At 36.0% G+C, this 18,359-nt stretch overlaps 1 protein-coding gene across 8 annotated transcripts in view; it reads left to right on the top strand.

The window, feature by feature from the left end:
• Window positions 1–18,359, top strand: part of MCTP1 (multiple C2 and transmembrane domain containing 1) — a 580,456-nt gene that overhangs the window by 311,772 nt on the left and 250,325 nt on the right. For 6 of the 8 annotated variants that reach the window (XM_066273827.1, XM_066273825.1, XM_066273826.1 and 3 more), the window contains exons 4-6: window positions 1,374–1,453; window positions 5,854–5,965; window positions 17,385–17,423. In XM_066273827.1, the coding sequence (XP_066129924.1) occupies window positions 1,374–1,453; window positions 5,854–5,965; window positions 17,385–17,423 (231 nt within the window). The remainder of the gene's footprint in view (window positions 1–1,373; window positions 1,454–5,853; window positions 5,966–17,384; window positions 17,424–18,359) is intronic. The other 2 variants (XM_066273828.1, XM_066273830.1) reach the window with 1 other exon arrangement.

Here is an 18,359-nt window from a genome sequence, read left to right as displayed (position 1 = left end):
CTTTTCTGTCTTACTGTAGTGTGAATAAGAACCATGAAAGGCACAGAGAAGATACTGGATAAATTGTTTTCACAGAAGAAAGAAATGTGCTTTCTCTTTTCTAGTCCTTTCTGGTGGTGGTAGAAACATACCTTAACATTATCTCCTAGTCATTGTTTGTGACAGAAACAATTCAACTTATTATAACATTACACAATGCTTCAATCATAATATCTCAATTTTCACTTATTTGTATATTTAAATGACATTGTCCTAAAAGATCATAGAATTTATCTGCAATGACCTGAGGAATGTGAAGAACTTGGAATCACACTTTTTTCATCTTTAGCTCAGTATGGAAGACATATAGTTGAATTTCATACCAACTCATTTCACTTTCCACTGATTCTCATGTCCTTTTATAATATGGAAAAGTATTGCAAGTCTGTGTGTCCCACATATTTCATCAAATATTTACTGTATTTTATTTAATTTTGTTATTTATCTTTCAATAATTTTAAGTAAGGAATTTTTTATTTATTTTGAAATTAAACTTAGTGGGGTAACATTTATCAATAAGAGTACATAGGTTTCAGGTAAACATTTTTTTTTTGTATTTTTTCTGAAGTGAGAAGCAGGGAGGCATCGAGACAGACTCCCGAATGAGCCTGACCAGGATCCACTGGCATGCCCACCAGGGGGCAATACTCTGTTGCATCCAGAGCCATTCTAGTACCTGAGGCAGAGGCCATGGAGCCATCCTCAGTGCCCTGGCCAACTGTGCTCCAATGGAGCCCTGGCTGTGGCAAGGGAAGAGAGAGACAGAGAGGAAGGAGAGGGGGAAGGGAGGAGAAGCAGATGGGCACTTCTAATGTGTGCCCAGGCCGGGAATTGAACCTGGGACTTCCACACACTGGGCTGACACTCTACCACTGAGCCAGCCATCCAGGGCCTCAGATAAACATTTCTATAGCATTTGAACTGTTAATTGAGTTGTGTGCCCATCACCCAAAGTTAAATCATTATCCATCATCATATATTTGTCCCTCTTTACTGCCTCTCCTTCCCCCCTACTTGTGTAACCAGTTCACTTTTATCTATGTCCACGAGTCTCAGTTTTATATCCTGCCTATGTGTGAAATCATATACTTCTTAGCTTTTACTAAATTTTCTTATTTCACTCAATATAATGTTCTCAAGGAAATTAAACACAATTTTTAAAAATGTTTTCTGAGACTCTAGTATTACACAGCACAAAAACAAATACATTTGAAAAATAAATATTAGGAACTTTCATTGTTTTGATGATGTAGAAAAAATACAAGTATTTAGTCATTTTCATTTAAAGCTTATTTTGGAGTAGTTTATAATAATGTTGTCTTTTTGGCTTTTAGGTATTTGACTATGATTTTGGACTACAAGATGACTTTATGGGCTCAGCCTTTCTGGATCTCACACAGTTGGAGTTAAACAGGTGATTTTTGAATTGTTGTAATATCACTGCACCTTGTTAAGAAGCTGAGCTGGTATAACAGACAGCATCAGCTGACCTGGATTACAGTCACTGTTCCGTCATGTGTAGTTGTGAGTCTTTATGCTAGGCAGGCTTTCTTAAGTACACTTATTCTTCCCCACCCAATGGAAATAATAGCATCTTTCCTGACTATCTCATTCAACAACTGTTCAATAGAAGAGTCTTGGATGCCTGCTTTGACCCCCAGCACTATGCTGAGTACCAGGAATCTGGAGATGGAAGACACATGCCTTGCTCTCATGTTTTCTGTATGGTTGTTGTGGGACATAAAGAAGAGTATACCTGTTAGTCATATTTATTAACTTAAGAATCAGGCCACCATATAAGAAATAAAACATGTGAACTTTACTTAAAAAACAGCAACTCTCTTACCACCTGAGCCAAAGTGGAGTCTAATTTTGCCATCACCAGTAATCCTAGGTTACCAAGGAATGCCCATAAAGTGGAGGCAGACTGGTGGTATATGCTCAGTTACTTTGGTTTACCATTGCTTGACTAGTTGTAAAGTTATAGTATTACTACCAATATTAATTATGCCTTGTACGTAATTATGAGCATTTTTTTTAGCAAGAGAGAGAAAGAGACAGACAAGATGAGAAGCATCAATTCTTCATTGCAGCATCTTAGTTGTTCATTGATTGCTTTCTCATATGTACCTTAACCAGAGTTCTACAGCAGAACAAGTGACCCCTTGCTCAAATCAGCGACCTTGAGCTCAAGCAAGCAACCTATGGGCTCAAGCCAGTGACCATGCGGTCATGTCTATAATCCTATGCTCAAGCCAGCAACCCCACAATCAAACTGGTGAGCCCATGCTCAAGCAGGCGACCTCAGGGTTTTGAGCCTGGGTCCTCACCATCCCAGACCAATGCTCTATCCATTGCACCACTGCCTGATCAGGCTGAGCTTATATTTTTTAAAATCCATTTCAACATAAGAGCTAAAAATTGATTAATACTACAGAAGAAAAAACAGGCTTAAGATAAGGGTCAAGCAGTGCTGGGATGGATTGCAAAAGAAGCTATAAAATCTTCCTGATAGTTTTAAGGAGAAGGAGTTGTTTTAGATGATCATGCTACATACATCCTGTGGCAGGAACAGTGGAAAGCAGGAAAGTAGTATAATGGTCTAGACCAGTGTTAGTCAACCTGGTTCCTACTGCCCCCTAGTGGGCGTTCCAGCTTTCATGGTGGGCGGTAGCAGAGCAACCGAAGTACAAATAAAAAGATAGATTTAACTATAGTAAGTTGTTTTATAAAGATTTATTCTGCCAAACTTAGCGAAAATTCGATATAAAGTACTTGGTAAGTAATTATTATTATATGCTTTAACTTGCTGTAACTTTGCTTTATAAATTTTATAAAGTAAAGTTACTTTCCTACTTTATAAATCACCATTACTGTGGAACCGGTGGGCAGTTAGAAAATTTTGCTACTAACAGAGATACAAAAGTGGGTGGTAGGTATAAAAAGGTTGACTGCCCCTGTATTTTTGTAAATGTAAATGAGTAGAGAAATATAAATTGTAGAGCCCCCTTATGTGTTATCGTCAGCTAAGTTTGAACACAGTGGCAGCTTATTAGTCTTCCGAAGGTCTTTTTGCCTCAAACTGGACAAAAGAGGGGCCTTTTCTGTACTTCCTCTATGTTCTTCATTGCAACCTGAGTGCAGGTTTGACCTCAGAATGTAAGCCAGGTAATTGCTGGTTCCCACCTCACTCTGGTTGAAGGAAGTGTCCTGGATGGAGTTGTACGTAATCCATTATTATAAAAACTGAGCTCCATTGAGAATGGGCTATACTGTTCTCTATAAAGGCCATATTATTTTCTCCGTGGACTACTGTGTAACGATATGCAAAGTACTGAACTTAATCACAGAGCAGAAATTTCTCTTTTTCTCTATTAAGATGAATTATTGTGAAAAATAACTTTAAATGGAAAAATATGGTGTAATTAAGAAAATAAAAAGATACACAAGCATTTGGTGTTTATGCTGCCATATTACTACTTATTTTACATATTAACTAACCGTTCATTCCCTTTCTCCCAAACCACTCTTTAAAATTACACACTACTTTTAAAAGCTACATATTTATAATTATGCCATTACATTCCATGTATAAATCAGTAGTCTCTGGGCATAGGAAGATGGATGATGATATAGTCATGTAAATACTTATGCTACTATAAAATGTATTAAGGAATCTCTTTGAAAGAAAATAAATAATAGATGTGTCATAAAGCAATAGCAAATTTCATAAATCTTTATCATGTAGTTATTATAAAAATGTAATGATGTTTTTAAATTAATTTTTATATGTAATCATTACAGGAAAACAAATCAAATCAAGTTGTGATCCCATACACACACACAATATATATATATATATATACACACACACACACAATATATATATATACAAAATATATATATCATATATATATATAATGTTTAGTATATATTTGTTAAAATGAAAAGAACAAGTTGTTATTATCCAAGCATAGTGGTTAGTTGTAATTAAAATAATATTGGAGCAATTTGTACCACAACCATTATAACATATATATATATATTATCTAACAGGTTACTTATGTTTTAGTTAAAGCCCCTGTTATCAGAAAACTATTTGTATTTTTAATAACATCATTTCTTGGCTTGGTAAATTAAGAATTATGTGAAAGAGTTTCCTAAGTTTCTCAGTCCTGGTTGTATGAGAAAATCATTTGGGAAGCTTCATAAATATGTAGATTTCCAGATCTCATCCTGATTGATCTATAAAGCCAGAATCATTGTGGGTAGGGTTCAGAATTATGCACTTTTTTAAAGCCTCTCAGTTAATTCTGATGTGGAGCCAGGATAAAAAATTCTTATTTGGACCACTTTCCCCACCAAACCCTCTTCCCAGTATTAGACTCCAACTGTCATTTCCTAAAAGTTAAGGTCACTGAAGACAAGGATCTTATCCTTGGTCCTGACCTCTGGTTTTTACCCAGAATCTAGTACAGTGTGTGGCATTTACTATGTGCTTAATAGATGTTTTGTAAATAAAATGAATAAACAAGTGATTGAGCAAGTGAAGGAACATTCCTAACTTGCCAATATTTTAAGATTCAAGTTTCGAGCAAAACTTTTCCCAGTCCCTGAGATTTATGGAGGGCATTAACCCCTGTTTGTTAAATATTAATTAAAATCTGGAAACACGATATCATCTACACATTGTATATTGAATCTATATTTTATTTTCTAAAAGTACTTTTGGATAATATTGAGTCATTCGTAATCTCTTACTCAGAGATACTTAATCCTAAAATCTTTTAAATATTGATCAAATTATTGATTTCTTGTGTTTCTGAATCTAAAAATTGTTCAGGCATAGGTTTGAACAATCCTAAAATAGAAGCACTATTTTAAATAATAGAATTTCTTCTAAATAATTATACATTGTTTTTACAGTATGTCCATAATATATATCAGGCAAATTATATTGTATATGTTCCTCTTCTCCAACTCATGTGTTATCATACTCCTGATTTAAACAATATATATGTTAAAAAAACTAAAAGAAATATCATGGTCAATAAGTGAACTTATTTAGTTATTGGACTCAGATGTATAGAAAATAGCTGCCATTGCATTCTGTTGTTTGGAGATCAAAGAGCAGGAACATGTAGGTTTCTCAATCCTATTAGGTTTCTTTGCCATGACCATCTTGGCAATGGGTGTGCATGAAAGAAAGGCGCTGCAGGATTTAAGAAAAAACCCAGAGGACACAACATACAGAAAACATGGGTACAGGGGACTCCCAGCCTCCAGGACTGAGAGCCCAGATCTCTGCAGCCTCATTGTATTTATTCATTTCTTTACTCATCAAGCACATTAGCAGAGCTTGGGTCAAATTAGTCTAGAATAGATTCAGGTACAGGGAAGAATGATTAACTAATAGTTTTCAGGTATGTAGGGAAACGACTATAGAGATCAGCTGCTTCCTTAAACAATCTTATCAGTGCTTGCGGGGGCAGCGTTCTGCCCCGGCAGACTTGGTGTTCCAAAGTCCGCACCAAAGACTTGTCTGAGGGCTGCAGTCTCCAGCCATTTCCCTACATTTCTTGGCCTTCCCAGCAACTCCACGGCCTTTCCAGAACCCCATGCAGGACTGAAGCTTATCCAGTGAATCAGAGTACACCCATTTGGCCTACAATTTACAGAACAGCTTGATTCATTGATGAAAGTTTAATAACAAAGAAAGATAGTAAATGTTGTAAAGGAAAGATAAAAATGTTAATATGAAATATATTTTTGGCTTATTCATTGAGTTTAAAATCTTAATATTTTCTATCAAAGGCCCACAGATGTGACTCTAACCCTGAAAGATCCTCACTATCCTGACCATGACCTTGGAATCATTTTGCTCTCAGTCATTCTTACACCTAAGGAGGGAGAACACAGGGATGTGGTAAGTTCCCCCACCATGACCTTGTGGTTTGCTTTCTTGCTTTCAGACTTGCTCTCAAATGTTCATTCAGACAGTGTTTGAATGTTGTGAGCCTTCTCTGAGTCCAGAGGTAATAATAAAAAGAAGCGGTGTATGACAGTCTAGCCTGTTCTTTGTTTCTGTGAGAACCCTGAGTATCACTAGTCCCTATGTCTTGTATATTTTGAACTCAAATTTCCTGTTCTGTGATCCAGATTAGAACCTCTTGTTGATAAGGGACCCATTTGCATCTTTTATTGTACTTTTATTTTCCAATTTCAGACATGTTATATTGTAGACAAATACTAATGTTCATTCAGGGAATACACTTATTAATGAATTAAATGTTTGCAATTCTACACTGAAGTATCAAGACCTTCCTACTTTGACTACATAGTCAGGTGTACCATAACAATGTAAATGAAGTGAAATGGTAACAGAGTTTCTGCCTTCTGGTATTTGTTTGCTGAATGAGGAGTGAGTACTTTTCATCTTTCAGCAGGGCTGCCTTGTTGGTGTTACCATTTTCCAGCCATGACAGTCTGTACTGCTTTGCATACCTGCTTCTGTGAGAAACTAACAGGGATACAGAGGAGCCCATGACTCCAGCACTGATGAAGGGACATTAACCAATACCAGGTCTGACCCCCATTGGTATGCTCGCCGGTGCATTTTCTACCACAATTTACCAGCCACTATTTTTTAGACTCAACGTGCTTTCGTTTACTGGGAGCTACTCTCACTAGTTATGATTGTAACACATTTTAGGAGTAGACATAATATTTTAGACAACTGCAAATATTCTATTTCAGCACTGTGTGTATTGCTGTCTGTAAAGCCAGAAGCCAGGGCCACCATCACAGCTGCCTGGCTCATGCAGGTTCGCATTGGATTCGGACAGTCGGTAAAGGAACAACGGAGCCAAAAACTAATGGGCCATAGTCTTTAATCCTAGCTTGCACCGAGCGGGCAAGTAAAAACATACACTGGGCTCCAAAACCCACTCACATTCAGTGCTCACAAAGCTACTGACTTATCCGAGTTTCCTAGAATCAAAGGTTTCCAGCTCACCAGACTTATTCACCTCTGTTCCCCATCTCCTTCCTTCTCCCTGCACAAACTCTGCACAAACTGGCTTCTCACTCAACACTCCGCCATCTTGGCTGCTTCTCCTGGCCTCCTCCACGTGGCCTTTCTCTGCTCTCTGCTCTCTCCTCTCTGCTAATCTCAGGAACCAAGCGCGCAAGCTCCTGTTCTGCCCCCATTTTATAGTGTAGAAATCAAAACCTTTAATCCAATATACAAAATAGAGAAGTCTCTAATACAAAGTCACTTATCTGGGGCATGATGGGATTGTACCACCCCTCATCAAAAAGGGTAGGAAAGGCTTAATCCCAAAACCAAGCCCCAGGCTCCAAGGATCCTGCCTGCCCACAGCCCGCCCCCAACACACATTAATATCACCTGGGCGACGACTTCCATGTGGGCAGCACCATTTTTAACAAAGTGAGCATAATACATTTTATCCGCCCAATACTGTCTTAAAATAATGTATGATTAAAGTTAGCGTTTCTTGTCTATTGAAAAGGTATTGATAATTTTCTCTAAATTGTAGATAAAAATAGTGAATTCCGTCTTCAAATTAGGAAGTGTTTTAAACTCATTGAAAAATTCTCCCTTTTCAATAACTATTTTTCTCTATCCTTTAAAAAATTAAATAAAAAACACACATAATCCATATGTAATACTTAAGTGTGATCTAAGAGTCTATAACTTTATTCAGTAAAGAAGAAATTTCTCTTTTCCAGCAAGTATTACCAAATAATACCTACCATGAAAACTTAGCATGGTGAAAGAATGTATATTTATGTGCTTAAGCACAGGCCTATGTATTAGGAGAACTTGTAGTCAGGGGCACAATGATTCTCTAAGAAAGTCAAGTGGGAGCTGAGGTCTGAAGTATAAATAGAAGTTAACCAGGCAAAAACCAAGAAGAGAGGAAGCATTTTAAGTAACATAATCATATGCAAAGGCCCTGTGGCTAGATAAACCATGCTGCATTTCAAGAATTTTAAAGGTACTAGAGCAGGCATCGCCAACATACAGCCCACGGGCTGGATCTGGCCTGCCTAATGAGTTTATGTGCCTGCGATTAAATTTTTAATATTCTCCGCTACTTTAAAATCTCAGCTACTTAGAAGCAGAAGCGTCTTTGATTATTGGAAATTGAGATATTTAAGCAGATAGTGATATGCAGAAAAGAATTCCGCGTGTGACTAATCTAGGGTTAACTTCCAATAATTGGTTGAATGGATTGACGATACTTCTTTATTTTTTTTTAAATTCATTATAAAGATTTACAACTTTTGTACTCGTCTGTACTTGAAATGAACTATTTGACATTTAGCGGTGATGTGAAACCCACATTCTTTTAGGCGGAGTTTGCCAGTGCGCACCCAAGGTCAAACAATTCATTATTTTTGTGCTCAAGTGTGCTGAATCCAGTGGCATTGTAGCATAGACAATAGCTGCAGTTGATAATTGAAAATGAGTCCAGGCTGTTTGTAAAACAAAATAATTGTTTTATTTGTAATATAACCCCTTCAAGCTTATTCTATTAAATATTGATTCGATTGATTGTGATACAGTTTGGATATTTATACAATATGTAATTATATTTTTATTTAAATATATTTTTATTAAAATAATATTGTATATTAAATTTTTTCACTCATTTACATTTATTCATAAACAAATTATGTAATAAAATTTTGTTTACTTAAATGAATAATTTTTGTATTTAATAGTTTTTAATTTTAATATTTTGTCCAGCCCATGAAAAAAGTTTTCTTTCTAATCTGACCTGGGGGCAAAAACTGTTGGCCACACCTGTCCTAGAGCTTAGAGAAGGTGAAAGCAAAGAGAGTATGGAGGTCATGGTGCATAGTGATAACTGGGGTAGTCAGGAGATGTGCATACTGTATAGGGACCATTGGCCATGTTAAGGTTTGTGCTCTTTGCTCAAAGAGCAATGGGGCAAGGCATTGAAAAGTCTGTAACTGGAAAGTGGCATCGTTATATCTGCTTTTTGAAAATAACTCTGTAGCTGCATGGCAGAAAATAGATGGAAGAGTAAAAATGGATGCTTGGAAACCAATTAAGAGCCCATTGTAAAAGTTTAGGTGGAAAATGATGGGAGTTTGGACTAGAACTGTCAGAGACAGAAATGGAGGGACATCATCAGGTTTAACTACAGGAGGTAAATCAATAAAACTTGGTGCGAGCATGTTTTTGCTTTGGGATTCTTTGTTATTTTAACGAAAGTCAGCACTTAATAAATGAAAATATCTAAGTGCTTGGGGTCTAGTATATCCCCAAACCAGGTAGTTATTTTGGTGATTTGATCATGAAAAGTCTACTAAATTTTCATATTAAAAAGAAACTTATTAAGTACTCTAACATCTGAGTACTTATTTAGGCACAATGTGTTTCTAAAGAGAAAAAAAAAATCATTCAAAAATATTTCAGTGCCTGGTGGTTGATCATCAGTGATTTATCAAACATGATGTGGGTCAAATAAGTTTGCAAATATGATATATGTTTGCTTGCTTATAGTTTGCATTGGGTGTGGGGGACAGGCTGTAAGCAGTTTTAAGACTAAGCCTTTCCCACCCTTTTAATCCTAAAATCTTCTCAACACTAAGCTTTTCCCCACACCCTTCACTGTTGTTGCATGATGTGGGGTGGTGCACTCTCATGAGGAATCCCATTATGCCTCAGATAAGTGGCTTTGTATCAGAGACTTCCTTATTTGTATACTGGCTTTAAAGTTTTAATTTCTACACTATAAAATAAGGAAGGCCAGGGGCTCTCTCTCTTGGTTCCTGAAATTAGCATTGCAGAGGAGAGGCAGCCAAGATGGCGGAGTGCTGAAGGAGAAGCCAGTTTGTGCAGAGAGAAGAAGATGGGGGAACAGAGGTGAATAAGACTAATGAGGTAGAAACCTTTGATTCTAGAAATACTTTGATAAGTCAGTAGCTTTGGGAGCCCTGAATGGAAAGGGAAGTGTTTTCGCACTGTGTGTATTCCTCGTCCATTGAGTGTGAGTCAAGATTAAAGGTAATGACACACCAGTTCTTAGCTCTGTTGTTTCATTACTGTCTGTCCGAATCAAATGTGAACCTGCACAGGCCAGGTGGCTGTGATGGTGGCTGTGGCTACTGGCTTTACAGATGAAAAGGGAAGAAACAGGCAGGTTATATAAAACAGGTCCACATCAAAAATTGGGTATTATTTATCTTTTCTTTTTCTTCCTTTCTCCTTGTTGTATCTCACCAGCTACAGTCACCCTTAACACAAACAGTTCTTTCTGAAATCCTTATAACATTTTCTTTACTTAAGTTCCTCTGCTACCCCAGCTTTTTGGAAGAAATCTTTTACTCTCGACTATTTTCCGTTCACTGCCTTACTTCGTGTCTGTCCCCTTCAAAGTCCAAAATACCACTGGATTTATCCTGTGGCAGCTGAAAAATGGAGTCTTCTTGCCTCCCATACTACTCTGAATTCTCAGCTGTCTTCTCTCTTCTTCACGAGGGAAGCAAGCAGCTTTGCCAGGACTCAGTGCTTCAAAGAAGGCACAACAGTTGCAACCTGTCCAGGTTGGTCTCTGGCTGGAGGACTGTTGGGCGGATAAAATATATTATGCTCACTTTGTTAAAGATGGCGCTGCCCATGAGGAGGCCTTCGCCCAGATGATATTAATGTGTGTTGGGGTGGGCTAAAGGCAGGCAGAATCCTTGTAGCCTGGGGCTTGGTTTTGGGATTAACTCTTTTCCACCCTTTTTGATGTGGGGTGATACAATCCCATCATGACTCAGATATGTGACTTTGTATTAGAGACTTCCCTATTATGTATATTGGATTAAAGGTTTGGATTTCTACACTATAAAATAGGGGCAGAATAGGAGCTTGCTCTCTTGGTTCCTGAGATTATCATTAGAGGAGAGAGCAGAGCAGAGAGCAGAAAAAGGCCACGTGGAGGAGGCCAGGAGAAGCAGCCAAGATGGCGGAGTGTTGAGTAAGAGGCCAGTTTGTGCAGTTTGACGCTGGAGAAGGAAGGAGATGGGGAAAAGAGGTGAATAAAGTCTGGTGAGCTAGAAACCTTTGATTCTAGGAAACTCGGATAAGTCAGTAGCTTTGTGAGCACTGAATGTAAGTGGGTTTTGGAGCCCAGTGTGTGTTTTTACTTGCCCGCCAGGTGCAAGCTAGAATTAAATATAATGGCCCATCAGTTATTGGCTCCATTGTTTCTTTACCGACTGTCCAAATCCAATGCAAAGCTGTATGAGCCAGGCTGCTTTGATAGTGGCAGCCTTGGCTACTGGCTTTACAAGGACCATCCTGCCCTTGGCTGCACCTGAGAAGCAGAGAGAAAGGTGACCAGTATGCCTGTAGTAGTTTCTCTTTGTGTGATCATGTGATTAATAGCTGGAGGAAAGGGGTTGGTCATGGAGAAGTGAAGGGGGTCAGGAGGTGGGGAGAAAGTATAAAATATTCCTCACAGGAAATTCTAATGAGTTCCCCAGTATCCTGGCCAGTCTAGATTTGGATCTGCATTTCTAAGCATATATGTTCTACATTATGAAACTTTCTGATAAATACATAGAAATTTGCTTTTTCTCTTTTGCTTTGGTCCATGTAGCTGCTCTTTAGCTATTTTATTAATATCCTAAAACTGTTTAGCAATAGTAGTTATGATATTTTAAAACTATGAACAAGGACCATTTGTAAGCATCTATTTGGGGGGGATAAAAACACTGATTATCTACTAAGCATTGTGCTAGGTTCTATATCTTCCTCTTTTTCTTCTAAGGGTTCAGTGACCTGTGGTTGTTTTTCTAACTAAACAGTAACTCCTAATAAGGGACTTGAAGGTTCTCCAATGAGCAATATATATTCTTTACTTGTAACTTCTGTCCCAGTCATGTAAACTCCTGCAAAACTCACCTCTTAAGTCCAAGCTTTCTTCAATGTCACTTATATTACCTAAAATATACCTGTAATATACTTCCCATCACCTTCATCCTATATTCTATCACCCCTGGTTAGAATATATATAAATGTAAATTATTGCTTCCAATTATGTTTCGTATGATGACTTCTTTCAAAACCTAGGCCAGCTTTCTGTACCTAATGGTTGTTCAATGAGTGTAGATATGTGGAATCTAATGGACAAAGTGAACTGAGAAATGGAATAGAGGCAGAGGCTGGGGTCACAGGAACCAGAGGAGCAGCTGTCAGAGGGAAGGAGGATGAAGGGATGGGATCAGAGAAGGTAAAGGGATTAGTGAAACTATATATACATAACACAGAGATATAGATAACAAGACAGCAAATCCCAGAGGGAAGGAAGGAGGGAGTTAGGGGGAGGGCTAAAGGGGGTATAAAAAGGGACACAGGGGTGGGGGTGAGGGAGTTATATTCAGTGGGACACTTGAATCCACGTAAACACAATAAAATAAAAATTAATAAAAAACGATAAGGATTTGAAGGGATACTTCAAAGGTGCAGGGAAAGATATATTAAGTCTTTTTTTTTACTTCAATATTCAAATCCCTGAGGTTGTCACAAACAATATTAAATAATAGTTTTCCTTTTGAGTTCTTCAAATTAATATGTTAATGCTAATGGGCTTAAAAGTCAGTCTGCATTGCTTGTCTTAAGATTTATAATGATGACAATAAATTAGAAGCAGGTTACTGTATTTTCTTCACTTTGTAACATGTCTTGTGTTAGCTAAATATATTTCTCTGGAATACATTTGAAGTTTCTTTGTTAAAAACAATCAGAGATCTTCAAATTAAATTTTATGTGCCTGAAATAAAAATGACATGCTGAACTTTCACAAATTATCCAAGAAAAAATCTTATTTAAAGAATCCCCAACTCAAAGTGCAGCAAACCAAAAATCAGTTACTAAATGATCACAATTCCATTTAATATTTAAAATGATAGGGTAGAAGTAGAAGATAATTTTTCATTGACTCTCACATAGCAAAACTATTAAGAGTTCTATTTTCTTTTATTACTAGTTTAGAAATAATCTATTTAAACTTCTGGGACTTAAAACTTTAGTTTAAAAACCTCATGTTTATTCTTCTGCCTATGTTTATACAACTTTGCTAAATATTTTATATATATTAAAATGGAGAATGGAATATGAGTTTCAAGAACTATTAAGTAAATTCTAACAATCAGATAGGAACTAGAACATTAATACTGTGGGGAAAAAATCAAAAGTAGGAAGAAATGAGTAACTGGAAACAGAATAGTTAGCATCAAAAAATGCTAAGATTTTAAAATAAGTTATCTTGTGAGTTTTTTACTCACTGTTAATACTGCAATACATGCCATGAATAAGGCAGTTGCGATGATTTCTTCTTATGTGGATTGCCAGTTCTGGATACCAGTAAAACTGAAGGATGAGTTGAAAAACTTAGCAGCCTACTGAATCTCCTAAGACCTCTAAAACATGCATTGCCTAATCACAGCAATTTAAAAGTATAGTATATGTAATAGCTAAAGTATTTTATAGTTGCTTATATTAAAATTGTCTCCATTGAGTTCACAATTGAGTCTTTAAAAAAAAAATCCCAGATGTGAATATATAAATATATAATGTATTATATATGCAATATAATATATATTATAATATGTATATAATATAATGTATATATTATATATATATACACATTATATATATATAAACACACACACACACATTTTTTAAGTTTCCAGCATTGTGTGTATGAGAAATAGAAATCTTCATGTCTTCACAGGGGCATGCTGATGAGTTAGTTGCATGACAGTGTCATTTGTTTTCAATGCATGTTCTGTTTTAGATCCCTCAAAAATATCCAGTGCATACATGTGTGTCCTGTGTATAGTATTTTGATCTGATAATGTGTTTGAGTGGTTTCTGATTCTTTTTGTAGCAGAGTTCAATCCACAGCTTTCTTCATTGGAGAATTTGTGAAATAAAAGTGAGTTAACTTGTGTTACATACTCTCTTAGAGAACCTAGACTTACAGATTGCTTGGCTAAAGCTAAAAAAATCCCAGAGAATTCTAAGAAACATTTGAATTGATCCTAGTTGGCCTTTAGTGAATTAAAATTCTTTTTCATATAGGTTTATTTTTTGATATTTTTTTGAATTATTTTATAGCTAACGTGAAAAAATATTCACCTATAAAAATATGATGTATATGTTTTAACTTATGTATGTATATAATATCTACCCATTCTGTGATTTTTGTTTTACATCTATGGAGCTATGTAACTGCATTAAAAAAATCACTACAACAAAAGATAACAACAAAAAGAAGATTGAGATTATATAACCTTCTAAAAAGTAATCAGTTTTGCAGCTTTATCATTGGCCATATTTTTGTTACTTTCCTTTTGTTGGCTTCAAAGAAAGTTGAGCTGCTAATGAAGAATTTTGATCATATTATAATAACATTAGATAATGACACTTTCAAAAACAAATTCATATATTTCTCAGCTGAAGATCATAGAGCAAAGAAGAAAAAAAACCCTTCTTTTTCTATAATTTGCTTCTTCTCCTATCTTTAACATTCCCCAAACTATCTTTCTTTTCTAAAATGTCTTACAGATAGAAAAGGTAACAGAATTAATAGTTTGTCTGTTAAATTAAGTATTTGTTTCTTTTTTCTTTTTCTAAAAAAAAATATTACAGTTTCAGTTCATGCAACATCATTGACCTAATGAGCTACTGGGGGGAAGGAGAGATTCTTTTTTTTTTTTTTTTTTTTTGGACACAGAGAGAGTCAGAGAGAGGGATAAATAGAAACAGACAGGAAGGGAGAGAGATAAGAAGCATCAATTCTTCATTGCAGAACTTTAGTTGTTCATTGATTGCTTTCTCATATGTTCCTTGACTGTGGGGCTACAGCAGACCGAGTGACCCCTTGCTCAAGCTGGTGAGCTTTGCTCAAACCAGATGGAGTCAGACGCACTACTGTTGTACCACGAGATTCTATGCTTAAACCAGATGAGCCCTCGCTCAAGCTGGCAACCTTGGGGTCTCGAACCTGGTCCTCCGCGTCCCAGTCCAATGGTCTATCCACTGCACTACCGCCTGGTCAGGCTAAATTAAGTTTTTTAAAAAAAATCTTTTCTACTGTTTTTAGTTTTATTGACTATACCTTAACCAAACCATCTAAAAAGAAAAAAAGACTTGGGAGTGATATACTCAAAGCCATTGTTTAGCTGGTTGTTTTGGCTTAAGAAGCAGAAATTTTGTTATGAGATCTAGGGCCATTTTGAAAGTCACTGGATCTAATAAAAGGACTCACTATACTGAATAAAGACAATAATAAATTGGTTTCCATTACTGCTAAATATTTCATATTTATATTTAGGGAAATTACTATTGACTTTTTGTTTGTATATGTCCCAATCTGAAAAACAGTACCATATAACCTGTTTTTAAGCCCATTTTGGAAAAAATATCAATCCTGTAGTTTGTTTTCTATATTGAACACTACTTAATGCAGTGGTTCTGAGTCGGGAGATGTGGCTGTGGCCAGCAGAAGTGAATCTGTATCCTATTGAGTAGTGCTACCCTGAAATTCAACTGTTCCTCATATTCTTACCTTCTTTTTATAGTATACCATTTCTTACAGAATGGAATTTTATAAGATTCTCAGATACTAGATGATGATGTTAAATGGCCATGAGTTATGAGATTTTACTCTTTTATCTATTTATCTTAGCTGTTCTGTTTATTTGACTCAGAGTATTGTCTTTGGGAACTACCGTTCTGCGTCCATTGAAACTGCTTTCTGAGAAGGTTGAACATGTATGGCCTGATACCTAATGGTACACAGTCTTTGTGAACATGTAGTACCGCAAGTATTTGCTCTCCAGTTGCCTTTTAGTGATGATGGAGAAAGTGGTGATGGTGATGATGATGATAATTATAATAACTTATTTTACATCAACAACCAACATTTATCACATGTTCACTACAGGTGCATCGCCATAACCCAGTGGTGGATTCTGCTGCTTCAAAATGAATTGGACATTAGTACTTAGACAACATATAAAATACTACGATAACTGTACTTAATAACAATGCTTTACAGTTTCCTGGCTCCATTTAGGGGGAAAAATTAAGAATTATTATAACTTTGAGAAATCTATTACTTTTCCATATTAGAGTCCATTTTTAACACAGAGCGTATAAGGAGAATGTATAACCTATAGAACCACTATCTCTAGAAAAGAGAAATTTATCCTTATTTTTGACAATTTTATGGTTTTCTCATTTCCTACTTTAGAACCTATACATAATTTCTTTGTCTTGGGTTAGGCCAAAGATTGCTATGTGACTTAATCTTTTATTAAATATTTTCTTTTATTTTTGTATTTTGTGAGTCATTTCTGAAACTGTCCCGCTTTAGTGAATCCTGCTGAAAGAAATGTAGATGTAGTTCTTAAAGGTACCAGTGCACTTTCTTGATACACAAATATGGCCAGCATTTCTCTCAGCTATATTCTTTGCCCCGAATTGGCCCTATTGTCCACTTCACCTGCCTTAAAGACCAGGATAAAGCTAAGGGACGGTAAAGAGGTTACTTACCTCAGTGTTTATTGAGAAATTTTTTAAACTGGGGAGGAAAATTTTAAAATCTTTGAACTTTATCACTTACTTTATGCAAAAGACCAATGATCTTGGGCACTCATCACAAATTTCCATAACCTTAATTAAAACTTGTAGCCAAAAATACCTCTTAATAAGGACACACAGAAAACCAGGTTAGAGGCTGTGTCATGGCCTACATTTAGCAGGAAGGCCTACTAATAGCCATCACAACATACAGCATTTTTCTCAATTGAAAGCATTTACAGATCCTGATGTAACTAAAGATTAACTGAAAACAGAGCCAATCCTAAGATCCCATCAGAGCAACAGACTTTGAATGTGTTTGAAGAAAAAAATCATTATATACCTGGTAAAGTTGTGGTACGTCCTGAACCTCCTCCACCAAAAGGGAGGATTGCCAATCATGAGACTCAATGTGTTTCTTTCCAGTCAATAATTAAGATATTTAAAAGTTGCCATTCTATTTAAAATATATACTATCCCATTTTTTTGTACAAAAAAAAATAGATAAAACCAATGAACTCTCACCAGAAAGATGCTTGAATGTTAAAGGTGCTTCTTCTAGCTACACGTACGTGAAAAACAATTTTTGTCTTTTATAGTTGTTGCTGGATACTGCTGTTTAAATGTTAAGCTTTCTCTAGAGACCAATTGGCTGCCCTTCTCTGTACTTGAGTGATAAGATAATAAAAATGCTTTATTTCATTTACAGACAATGCTAATGAGGAAGAGTTGGAAAAGATCAAGTAAGGTAATGCTTAGCATGTGATCTTTCAGCTTTTCTTGTTGAGAACTACTAATTGGCTGCTTTCCCAGTCTTTCTCATACCTCTTCAGATTATACCACAGGATTTCATCACTTCAATTTTTTTTTCCCATAAACTTTCAGCAAACCATGTATTGCTTTTTAAGTAGAAAGTAATCACACTGATCAATCACACCCAAATCATCCTCTTGCTAATCTCTGGTCATTTCTCAGCACCATTCTCAGCATCTGGTTTCTGTTATCTGTACCACAGGGTCTAGAAAATGTCTGCTCTAGATCAGGAATAAATGATGAGATGAAGGTAAGAACAATTTTGGAGAGAAGGAAAATTCATGCAACTTCCTGTTCCTGTTCACCAAAAATTGAGCCTAAGGTTTTCTAAACTCAAAAATCCTTGTATTGCTATATCTTCCAATGTATAGTGAGAATGATTTTTCATCAGTCTCTTCTCACTTCAAGAAATAAATGGCTCTTAGGAGTGAGAGGAGTTTTTTGTTCCTATAAATTACTAAGCCCTGGCTCTTATAGCTTGGAAGATATAAAAGATATAAACTAAGCTTCTAATTTGTTCAGTGGTGGTACCACAGTTGGACACAAGTATCAAGATGAAATTGACTTCTTTGTGAATATTCCTTAAAATAAATCAAAGGCACTTTATTCATAAAAAGTCTTGTTTGCTCACATTTCTATTTAAGAAGTCAGTATTCTTATTTAATAGTGACTAATTTTTTTAGACCCTGGAACATGACAATCTTTTTCTTCCATTCTGATTGAATCGTGCTATTAAATTTTTCTTTAATTTTGTCATTTTGTTATTGTGAATGAAGAAAACACATATCAAAATGTTTTTGCAGTTAGTAATGTCTTATGTTGCTTTAATAAGTATTTCTTACTGTGTATTTTCTTCCCAATTTTTGTAGAA

Source organism: Saccopteryx bilineata, chromosome 4 (assembly GCF_036850765.1).
Source record: "Saccopteryx bilineata isolate mSacBil1 chromosome 4, mSacBil1_pri_phased_curated, whole genome shotgun sequence".
NCBI classification, from domain to species: domain Eukaryota; kingdom Metazoa; phylum Chordata; class Mammalia; order Chiroptera; family Emballonuridae; genus Saccopteryx; species Saccopteryx bilineata.
The sequence above is the reverse complement of the archived record's forward strand: the minus strand, read 5'-3'. Positions and strand labels throughout refer to the sequence as shown.